The sequence below is a fragment of the Sinocyclocheilus grahami genome, unplaced genomic scaffold (assembly GCF_001515645.1).
Source record: "Sinocyclocheilus grahami isolate Dianchi unplaced genomic scaffold, SAMN03320097.WGS_v1.1 scaffold47.1, whole genome shotgun sequence".
Classification (NCBI taxonomy): Eukaryota; Metazoa; Chordata; class Actinopteri; order Cypriniformes; family Cyprinidae; genus Sinocyclocheilus; species Sinocyclocheilus grahami.
Window position 1 is genome coordinate 1,264,903 of NW_015505226.1, and position 12,255 is coordinate 1,277,157.

Consider the following 12,255-nt stretch of genomic DNA (forward strand, 5'->3'; position numbering starts at 1 on the left):
TATCTGATTTTGACATTCAAGAACAAAATATGTAAAAAAAACAACAACATACAAACCAACATTTTAGCACCACACTGAAACCCCAGAAATGTTCTTGGGTGTAGGCTAAATGCACGCTTGTTAGTGGCTAGATAAAAAGAATAGAAAGATGGAGAAGGAAAAAATGGAGGAGTGAGGGGATTTGTTGCTGTAATTGAATAGATTTGGTTTGCTACCTCACAGCTGTTAGGTGTCAAACTGGGAAACAGTGTGTTTGTGTGTGTGTTTTAGCATGAAAGTTAACACATATTCTTATGGGCAAAGTAGCATGCATGTTTGTTAGTGTGTGTGTACATATGTCTATGCATCTGAGAATGAGAAAGAGAATTTGAAAAACCACATGCTGATTATTATTTCCCTCCTTTCTGACCACATAGTGTCATCCTTCTCAGCAAGTATCATTAATAGGTTTTGTTTTTATAGTGTCTTTTCAAAAACAGGTTTAACAGTGAATGTGGTGTTTATTATGCATAATTCCACCGGACTTGATCAATGTGTTTGTATCCAAGATGACTGAACGTTACTATTGACTGTCTTTTTAGTATTAATGCTAAATGGATAGTTCAGTCAGAAATTACAATTCTGTCATCATTTTCTTACTCTCATGTATTTCCACACCAGTATTTTCTTCCTAAACTTTTTTCTACCTTTTTCTTGGTAGGCCTTATCAGCCCTCATCTGATTCCCATGTAACATTCTTCTGACAGCCCTAGACAGTGTTTCATGGGTTGGTGATCAGTACAGCTTCTGAAGCTCCTCTAGCAGCCTTCTGGAGATGTTCTGTCCAGCTCTCTGAGTGAACAATGATGTAATGCAGGTACCTGACAGCAGACATGGTGAGGTCCCAGTGTGATTCATCTTCCTCTAAAGAAATTTTTATTTTTATTTTTTCAGCAAGGACCCATTACATTGATCAAGAAGTGACAGTAAATACATTTATAATATTACAAAATATTTCTGTTTCAGATAAATGCTGTTCTCCATCAAACAATCCTAATAAAACCATGGTTTTCACAATATATTAAGCAGCACAACTGTTTTCAACACTGATAATAATAAAAATGTTTCTGTAGCACCAAATCAGCATATTCAAATGATTAGAGGATCATGTGACACTGAAGACAAGAGTAATGGCTGCTGAAAATTCAACTTTACCATCACCAGAATAAATTACATTTGAAAATATATGAAAATAGAACAAAGTTATTTTAAACTGTAATAATGTTAGACAATAGTACTGTTTTTTCTATATATTTTTTTATAAATGCAGCCTGTGTGAACATAAGATTTTGAACAGTAGTGTAATTCGAAGAAGGGTGTTGTGTACATAGCTAAAAAAAAATTCATACTATACTTTCATTTTAGTCAGCAAGGAACCATTAAACTGACAAAGAAGTGACAGTAAAACATTTATAATATTACAAAAAAATATGTTTCAAATAAATGCCATTCTCTTGAAATTTCATCAAATAATCCTAAAAATCAGTTTCCACAAAAATATTAATCAGCACAACTGTTTTCAACACTGATAATAAAATTTTTTTTACCGAGCATCAAATCAGCATATTTGAATGATTTCTGAAGGGTCATGCAATTTCTGAAGATCCCTTCTTCAAAGTCTATGCCCGTTTTTATCATCCACAAGGCAAAAATAATTGATCGGATCATTTAGAAAAGTAATGGCTAACCACAGAGCCCCAAGTTTGGACAATAATTAAAGTTTGTTTCATAATTAGTTTGTATTGGCAACTCATGTTCAGACATACACAGTTTCAGTATTTGAAAATTGCATACCCAGCCACACTACACAAACACCCTCCATTCCTTTTCCTGCACGGCCACACACACACACACACACATTCATTTGATATGCAACACAAAGTGTGTGTGTGCGTGTTTATGCATGTGCATTCTCAAGTGTGTGTGCTTTAAATGTCAAGGGTGTGTAGGTTTAGCATTTCATTTAGCATACAATTAAAAACAGGAAGAGTAGGGATAAGAAAAAGATCATGAAAGAAGGGAAGTTAGGAGAGGGCAAGTCACCAAAATGAAGGTGGGTGGTGGAGGAGGACGAGGAGGGGAAGAGGATAAACAGAAACATTTATTGAGAAGATAAATGGAGGAAAAGAGAGATGGTGAAAAGGCTAAAGAGAAATTAAATATAGGGGAATGAATCAAGTGAAAATAGCAGATATGTTGAATAAATAGAGTAGCTGGAAGAGGAAATAGCAATACAGTATGAGGTATACACCTCAGAGAGAGAGAGAGAAAGGGAGAGAGAGAAAAGACTGGAAAATGAAAGAATGGATATTTCTATAAAACTTATCACAATCCATCATTACAGAATTGCAGCACTAACAATTTAAACTGCTAATTTAGCAAATGAAAATAACTTCTTTTTTTTTTGTTGGTGGGAATCATTATGGTGTGGTTTTAATATACTGAATATTTGATACCCTCCCTGTACAACTGAGAGAAGATTTTAAGTAAGCCGCATATATTTCCACCCACTGGTAAGAAATGGTATGGCAGCCTATTGAACGAACACAACGAAAAAAAGAGAAAGATACTGAATAAAACAGTATTTTTTTTGTCTTATTATACTGCACGTAATATGGATCTCATAATGAAGCCCTAGCTTGTGAATATTAAGTTATTTAGAAACACATTAACATATTCTGTTACTGTTGTGATAAATAGTCTATGGATGATCATGTCTAGTGTAGAGTATTTGCCTTTTTCCAGGTCAAAACTGAAATGAATAATAAAAACCTGATTATAAATATCCAATAAATGTTCAGAAAGTTGCTATTTTCAATATAAAAGTCCCCAATACACAGTAGTTAGTTCATATTTGCAGTTGCCTATATTTTTACAGGCCCCATCAAAAAATTATCTGGTGATTTTATTCTTGGCAGCATATCAAAAGTCAAAAGTGTGGTCTGTTTTGTACTAACCTTTACTTTATCCTAGTAGCACATTACCTGCATTAACTCCAGCTTTGATCCAGTATAATCTGCACGTGAACTCTGTTGCATGCAATCCTATTACAGTATTAGACTTCCTCTACTGCTGTGAGTCCAGATGATTTCCAAGTATAGAGGCAGGCAGCACTAAAATACTATTCATTCATTTGATTAAGATAAACTCAGCAGAAACAGACCAACGAACAAATGCAGATCTAAAAGACCAGAGAGTTAGAGAGAGATTTGCTGGAAAATGCTGAAGGAATGAATGAGTGCATAGAAAGGGAGAAAACGATGGAAGGAGAGAGGAAAAAACGTGAGTAGGAACGGGAGGTCAGTTCTAATACTGATAAGACCTTATCATGGCCACCACACCATCTCACTCTACTAGAAAGAATGGAGGCAGTGTTGGACAACTGTGTGTGTGTCTGGCAGGTGTGTGTATGCGTTTGGAATGTGTTTGTATGTGTATGTCAGATTAGTTTTTGTTTGTTAGAGTTGTGCATGTGTATTCTGCAACTGTCTTTACTCCTGTTCCACTGGATCCCTCATATTGGGCTGGCGGTGTTCATCTGGCAGTTCACGCACAGGAAGATTCAATTAGATGCTAATCATATCTACGGTATGCATAGTGTTTGTGTGTTTGCATTCATATGTGTATAAAAATAAAAAACTGCATGTTGTTTTATGTCTGTACTTTGTTGTGGCAGTATGTAGCCTTGTGTGTGTGTGTGTGTGTGTGTGTGTGTTAGAGTGTGTTAGAGTGTGTATCTGTGTGTTGAGTACTAGATGCCATGTTTCAGCGGTCAAGCAGCCAGATAACCAAATGACACAGCACTTTTATGTTCTGATGTCACAGTAAGCAAGCATTGCTCATAGGGGGGTTGATATATTTATAAAATGGGAGTGGCTTATTAAACATTGTCCAAGGGCTGTTTGATTCCAGAATTTTGGAATTCTTGAAGTCAATTCCAAGAATCGGAAGCTACTTGATTCTTAAGAATAAATGGGAATGAACTTATCTTATCTTAATGGGAATGTATCTGGCAATAAACTGTCTAATGGTATGTTTTACGCTAACATGATTGATAGTATGAATGGCACAATATCTTGACATTTCTTATTAAAATTAAATGGGTCTATGTAAGTCTATGTAGGTCTATGTATAGGTCTATCTTTGTAAACACACAGTAACTTACCTTAAAATCATAGTTTACCCAAAAATGAAAATTCAGACATTATTTCGTTCCAAACCTTTGTGACTTTCTCTCTTCTGTGGAACATAAAAGAGGAATGTTGAAAACAAGAAGAAAACATTTTGAAGAATGTTGGTAACCAAACAGTTTTGGTTCCCGTTGACTTTCATTTGAGGTTTTGTTCATTCAATGAAAGTCGATGAGACCTGAAACTGTTTGAGTACCAATTCTTCAAAATATCTTATTTTAAAAGGCTCTGAGAAGACTCTGTCAGCTGAGGTGGAAACCTCATTTAAAGCATTTACGGTCAGTTCGAAAACAATTAACTTGCCATTACTTCTTTAATTGCCTTTAATGATGCTATCATTTTGCCGTCCTTTTAAAATCTGTTTTTAAAATTAGTGTTGTTGTGAATCTGAATTGAAAAAATCAATTGAGTAACAGATTCAAAGACTACAAACTGGTGTAACACACAGAAAGAGTCATGAATGAATGAATGAATGAAGCTAAATGTGTTTTATTTTTATTTTTTGTAAACAGGATCAAAATATTCAAGTGGAAGTGATGAATCAAAGTCTGAACTATGTGCTGGTAAGGCTCTTCTAGAAAGTGTAGTAGTAGTATTTTGGCAATCAGTTTAATGGACATAATGTAGTTACATCACTTTCTTCTATGTGGTCACTTCCCCTCAGTAACTTTTGGGATTGACCGCCAGCCCTGTGATCTTTATCAGCGATAAGATTTAAAACTAAGGAGACTAAACTTTTACAAAATTTTTTGTTTTGAAAAACTAACTTACATTAAATGTCAGTAATAATTTAGGTATTTTTTTGGTTTATTTATTTTTATGTATGTGTGTGTGTGTGTGTGTGTGTGTGTGTTTATACATATATATACTGTATATATATGTATAAAACAAATTATTATTCTAATTAAAGCCCGGTGCATGGTGTACAAATTGCCCTTGACTTTGCCATCTGAGACAAATTTCTGTGACCAAGAAGGATTTCTATTGACATGAAACACTGTACACATTGATCTGCCATGAGATCATATCGTACAATCTCTCATACAGTATATAGTGGGCTTAAGTCTGATTATTTTGACTGCAATTTAGAAAAGCTTTTCAGAATAAGTTTTTGTAGAGAACTGATAGCACTACATTTAATGTTGCCGAAGAGAATTATCTGGTGTTAAGGAGGTTTAACTCAGCACTGTAAATAACTAGTTCAGAACAGGATTGGCGGGTTTGTTGTGGTCAGCTTCTCTAACCTGTAACAAGTAATTGAGACGTAACTGGTTGGGTATAAGCAAAAACACCAGCAACTCTGATTAGTTTGCTGACCCTGATCCACAACAGAATTCGATCAGTGGATATGTAACATACTGGAGTCTGAACATCTAACACCAGTGTCATCCAACAACCAGCAGCTGTTGCACACTGGGACACTAGAGTCATGGAGTTTAATCCGGACTCTACTATAATCTCATTAAAACACTAATCTTGGTTACTAGAAGTCTTCATCTTTGTAAATGGAGAAACATAATATATATTTACTATGTTCTGTATTTACCTCACCATTACTGAATAGGGTGGATAATGAGTTTTTACTCAATTATACATATATATATATATATATATATATATGTATATGTAGACAGACAGATAGAAAGATAGATACATAGATATTGATATAGATATACAGTTGATATAATTTAGTTTATTAATTACATAATTTAATTACATAATTAGAATTAAACACAATAAAATGTATGAATCCATGTACATGTTTTGTTGGAAATCAATGGCATACAGTGCAAAAAAAGTAGTGATTTGTTTTGATGTTTCCAAGATTATCAAAAGTTTTTCCCAAGTTTTGACAAAACCTCTGTGTTAGCCAGCTAGCTACCATTATATTGGTGACCTAAATCTGTGGAATTACATCATAGTAAAATGAAATCTGCAGAACGTCTTACCACATCGACATGATCAACAAACAGTGATAATGCAGCTCTGGCCATTTAGGCAAGTCTTGAGCTTGATCAAAGTCCTTCCTTGTTCCCTTTATAGTAAGGATCATCTGTAATAGTTACAGCACTAAACAAAGACAAACGCACACACTTCCTCGCCATATAATCATGATACTGTGTTCATAGTGTTTTCTCAGAAATATCAGATATAAGTGTGCTATAAATAATTTAGTCATGCTAGAGCTGTGTTGATTATTCTAGGATGAAGAAGTAAATTAATCTTTTTTCAATGCCCTTGTGTTATAGATCGAAAGCGCACTTCTACAAACTATTTAGATGGAACCCTGAACAACCTCAGCTGTTCTACCACCATACATAATGGCTGTAAGTGTGTGTGTGTGTGTGTGTGTGTGTGTGTGTGTGTGTGTGTGTGCATATGTGAATATTTTGTTGCACTGCATACTCACAGTATGTCCTGTGGGAAAAGATAGCATAAAGGTCATGTTGCTGTATGTTGGTGTATGCATGTCCAACCATGACTGTATGCTTTTGTTTGTCTGTGTAAGTGTTTTGTGTTTGTATCTGGTTTTATTTGTGCATAAAGATCACATGACATGAAAGTAAATGCAGTGTCTATGTGTGTTTGTTTTAGCAGCGTGTGGTGCCACTGCAGATCATTTTAAATTTAGTTATAAAGGGGGTGGATCATGTCTGTGACACTGCATGCCAGGGTAGAGGGAGTTCATACTGCTAGCACGTTCCCACTCCACTTTCTCAATCAGTCTCTATAAGTGGTCTGATAGAGAAAGGTGACAGTTCACTTCAAAATTTCCCTTGTCTTCCCCAGGCCATCTCAATATGCAGCGTTCAGCATCTGTGGACCCCACAAAGATGGGCGTTGGAAAGGCCATCGCTGTCCTCACCTCTGGAGGAGATGCACAAGGTGAGGAAGAGTGTATTTGTGTGTATGGGCCTTTATGGAGGCCAACTCCGTGGAAGTAGGGCTTTAAACAGTTTTGGGGTGCACTCTTTCATTATCTCTTCATCCTAACTTGTAATACTGAAACTAACAAGTCTTAAAAGATAACTTTTCCACATTTTTATGATATGACAACTTTATACAACAAAACAAATAATCTACCATTGGTCTTATAATGTCAATAGATGATTTGGTTATTATGTTTCTGTACCATTCAGTACAGAAACGGTCGGTAACATTATTTAATGTTCAGTGTTACAAGATCCTTCAGGAATCATTCTGATATGCTGATTTGGTTCTCAAGCAACATATTTTACCATTATCGCAGTTGAAAACAAATTTTTTCTGTGGAAACTCTATAGAAAATTCAAAAGAACAGCATTTAGTTTAAATTGAAATATTTTCTAACATTATAAACGTCTTTACTGGCAATTTTGATCAATTTAATATGTCCTTGTTGAATAAAAATATTAATTTATAAAAAAAAAACACTGACCCAAAATGAATTGGAAGTATAAACACTATAACAGTATAAAATTCCATATGAAAATGTTTATGATACAAATCTTCTTCATGCATTTGTGCATGCATTCTAAATTGGTTCCGTTTGTTCTCTTCCTCCTCATTGTAGTGTAAATTTGGACTGCATAAATCACTGTCCACTTTTGCTATATGGAAAAGAGCAACATGGGCGTTCTGCTAAACATCTCTTGTGTTTCACAATATGAAGGAATATGTGTCTAGAATGACATGAGTGTGAGCAAATGATGACATAATTTCCAGTTTTGGAAGAACTATACCTTTGAAATTGAGTTTCGATTTTGTGGAGTGAGAAAAATGTCAGTATTCGTCATTTAGTAAGGTTTTTACCTGCATTATCAAGAGTGATATGCAGTTTCATCCTCTTTTGCATTAAAATGCAAGGCATAAAGTCAAATGTGTGTGGTATTGAATTTGGGCGTAACTTGATAGATGATAATTTGAAGTGGTTTTGTTGGTTGCTTGATTACCTGATTGAACTACCACCTCCTCATTTACTACAGCAGCCATGTTGAATGAGCAACAGGAATCGTATATCAGAGAGGTCATGAGAGGTGCAAAAGCTTTCACACTGACCTTTTATCCAACCTTTAGCAGTAGGAAAAAGAACCGACCTTTAACCTTATCTGGTACAAGCTGGAGAATAAGTCAAATAACTGTGTAATGCCAACTAGTCCTAGAAGAACCTTAACTATGGTCGTCCCATCATTCCCTCTCCCTCTCACTCAATTCCTCCCTATGATCTCTCTGTCTCTCTCTCTGTCTGAGGGGTATTATATTTAGCCGGTGACCTTTGGGGAAATGTGGTTGCTTTAGAGAGCTGGGCAATGAAGCTTGCCTGTTGTCCTCTCTGGTTCAATCTTTAAATGAAACTCGAGCCACTTAGATTGCCCTTTTCAATGGGACTTAACCACCATGTGTGTTTGTGTGACCAGATGCCAAGATAACAGGTTTAGAATAAAACCGAAAGCAGTTTTTTCTCACACACTTTCCAGTTAATTAGTAGTTAGCTTGATACGTTTCATGAACAGTCACCAAATCTTAATTAAATGTTGTCACGGCAGAGAAGAGTCAGGATCCAAGTGCGAGTGCAAAAGGTAAGGTTTATTTGTAATCACAAACAACGGAGACAACAAAGATAATCCTCGGGTCCAGGTCCGAATCAGAGCTCCACAGAGAAATCCCTTCCTCCACTGCGTTTGACCAAACCAAGGAGAAGGCTGAAGATCTGTACCCTGACTGAGCGAGAACTGGAAACAGAGACTGACAAGGAGACAGGAACATGAGGATAACGAACCGACAAACACACATTGAACAGAGTGCCCTATATAGGACTCGTTAACGAGTTGCAGCTGGCGCGCTCTAATTGAGCGCCAGCTGCAAACACTAATGAATGACGTACGCACATACAACCACATGACAAGACACAGAAAGACCGTCCGGACCCATGAACCGTGACAAATGTAATGCTTGTGACAAATTAAAGACAACCTTAGACCTCTAGTTCTGGTATGAATGAATATGTGCAATAATTATGATTCTTTAATTATTATATCTCAGGTATGAATGCTGCTGTCCGAGCCACGGTGAGAGTTGGGATCTACACCGGTGCGAAAGTCTATTTTGTACATGAGGTTTGTACATCTAAGCACATACACATAAGAAATAAAGAGTTAACGGTGAAAGATTACCATTCGCTGCACACAGAAATTGAGAATTTGTAATATTACTGCTATTAACTTATGCAGGAGAAATTCACTTTCTAATTCACTCAGCTCTTGCTCAATTCTAAATCCACTCAATATTTTTAAAGTGTATTTATTATGTACCGTGTGCATGTGCGTTCAATTATGCATCCTCCAATCTTTGTGTGCATCTAGGGTTATCAGGGCCTAGTCGATGGAGGAGATAACATCAGACAAGCAACTTGGGAGAGCGTGTCAATGATGCTGCAGCTGGTAATAAACTCATCATCTCCCTTCACCTTCATCCAGGGGCGTCACTAGACCCTTTTTACTGGGGCACGAAAGAGTTCAAACAGTTCACTCATGCACTGAATCGTTTGGAGCTGTTTCTTGCACCGTTACGGGATACTTTATAAGACAGAAAACAAAAATAGTGCTGGATGAGGTCAAATTTACCCACAGTCCATTTTATGACACAAAACTCGCAAATGTCTAATATCATTCGTGTGTCAGCTATGATGCTGCTCTTTATTGCTTGTGAACATGCAGCAAACTCTGTTCTGCAAGTAAAGACAATTTATATCCATATATCCAAAACAGTAAAGAGTATCACAATATGAGAACACTTTTTGATGGGAGGCCAGTGTCCCAGTACTTTTGAAAGACTAGAAATGTTCCTGCTTTCAACAAACATTTTTTCTCATTGTATTTATTATTGTGTACACATCAACATAATCAACCCATAACTGTAACTAATGGATGAGTGCATCAGGTTATTTGTGTATGTGTGTAAGTGATCATGTTGCATGGTATAACCTCTGTGGTCTACAAAATGCCAGAGTTCACCCAGAGACCTGCTTTTGAGACTTAGGGTAATGTTACGCACACACACACATATACACACTGCTGCCCACACCACAAATTCCAAGTGAGTAATCACATGATCCGCAGACAAATGACATCATGACAATGCTGATTGGCTGATGGCACCACAAGAGCGTGGGCAGTCTCAAACCCTTGCTAACCAGCCAAACCTTAACCACTGGTCTAGCACAGTAGACAGAGAGCAGTGTGGGTCTAAATTATCCCTCTCATATTATGTCAACACATCTCAACCACATTAACCATCCACCAGACTTTAGTATATTCCTCGGCCAACATCTTAAAGGGGTCATATGATGCTACTAAAAAGAACATTATTTTGTGTATTTGGGGTAATGAAATGTGTTTATGCAGTTTAAGGTTAAAAAAACACATTCTTTTCCACATACTGTACATTATTGTTTCTCCTCTATGCCCGGCCTTTCTGAAACGCGTCGATTTTTACAAAGCTCATCGGTCTGAAAAAGCGAGGTGTGCTGTGATTGGCCAGCTATCCAGTGCATTGTGATTGGCCGAATTCCTCAAGCGTGTGACGGAAATGTTACATCCCTTACAATATTGCGATGCCTGTGGCAACCACATGTGACGACCCCGGGCTGGACTCCACTTCGTCCATGGTGAAAGCTGATCCGGCGATCAACAGCGCAAAGTTGAAGTATTTCCTCAGGGACCAGCACGGATCAGCTCCAGGTATGACGAAGCGATATCATCCTCTTTGGAAGGCCAAACAAAGTAGTTTCGCTTTCACAACGAAACACACAGCGTCTTCACGACATGGCGGCGGTCGGCAACAGCGAGAATAAAAGTTACGCCTTCTTTCTTTGCATAAACATTTGGCCGGTGTTATGCAAATCTTCCCACATTGTGACGTAGACATGTGGGGGCTTGTTAGAGCGAGCCGTTTTAGGTAGGCGTGGTTGACTCTTAACTTTTATAAAGAATATCTCTTTGGATTTTAGACTTTAGTCTTTGCAACTTTACAGATCTTCTTTATGCACCAAGAGCATGTAACACTCCAAAGAGAAAGGAAAAATTGAAATCGCATCATATGACCCCTTTAAGTTATTTTAATGTTTAGCATTTTTTCTGAAGTGTTTGTGTTTCCTATTATTTTTCTTATTTATCTCTGACTATATTGTAAGGGTGGCACAGTGATTGGCAGTGCCCGCTGTCAGGACTTCCGCTCTAAGGAGGGTAGAGCTAAAGCAGCATGTAACCTGGTGAAGTTGGGCATCACTAATCTGTGTGTTATCGGTGGAGATGGGAGCCTGACAGGCGCCAACGAGTTTCGCAATGAGTGGAGTGAGCTGCTCCAAATCTTGCTGAAAGCAGGTAGGACCATATTACACAGCAATCATTATCAGTCTGTCATAGATATATAGAGAGAAGCACATATCTGTGTGTCTATGCTCATAGGTAAAATCACAGCAGAGGAGGCTAAACGTTCATCTCATCTGAACATCGTTGGGATGGTGGGATCCATCGACAATGATTTCTGTGGCACAGACATGACCATTGGCACTGATTCAGCTCTGCACAGGATCATGGAAGTAGTGGATGCCATCACAACAACAGCACAGAGGTATACAAACACACACATGCATGTACATATGGCACTACACAGTTGGATTCTGAACTTGAAAACACATTGATTTGTCTGTTCTTATCTCACATTTGCAGTCATCAAAGAGCCTTCATTCTAGAAGTTATGGGGAGGCATTGTGGGTATGTTGCAGTATGGATGCATAGATATGTCATTTTGTTATTGTATGTTCACATATTATCTGTTCTACAACAAAAATCCATATCTTATGCCAATCAGTGTTCTGTAATTTGACTTGATTATTGATCATAAATTCGTTGCAGTAGTATCATTACACTAGATTACCACCAGTGTTATTTTACCTTTTGTTTATAGTTGAGATACTATTAGTGTTTTTTATATATATATATTTTTTTTTTTTTTTGGGTTTTTTCCTTTTTGTTTTTAAATTGTA

General features: G+C 37.0%; 1 protein-coding gene across 2 annotated transcripts in view; it reads left to right on the forward strand.

The window, feature by feature from the left end:
* Window positions 1-3,114: 3,114 nt before the first annotated feature.
* LOC107582696 (ATP-dependent 6-phosphofructokinase, muscle type-like) overlaps window positions 3,115-12,255 on the forward strand; it is a 16,398-nt gene continuing 7,257 nt past the window's right edge. The window contains exons 1-9 of one of the 2 annotated variants that reach the window (XM_016268622.1): window positions 3,115-3,627; window positions 4,742-4,792; window positions 6,479-6,556; window positions 7,020-7,115; window positions 9,252-9,325; window positions 9,572-9,649; window positions 11,401-11,590; window positions 11,675-11,840; window positions 11,939-11,983. In XM_016268622.1, coding sequence (XP_016124108.1) covers window positions 3,402-3,627; window positions 4,742-4,792; window positions 6,479-6,556; window positions 7,020-7,115; window positions 9,252-9,325; window positions 9,572-9,649; window positions 11,401-11,590; window positions 11,675-11,840; window positions 11,939-11,983 — 1,004 coding nt within the window. In that variant the 5' untranslated portion in view covers window positions 3,115-3,401. The remainder of the gene's footprint in view (window positions 3,628-4,741; window positions 4,793-6,478; window positions 6,557-7,019; window positions 7,116-9,251; window positions 9,326-9,571; window positions 9,650-11,400; window positions 11,591-11,674; window positions 11,841-11,938; window positions 11,984-12,255) is intronic. The other variant, XM_016268623.1, reaches the window with a different exon arrangement.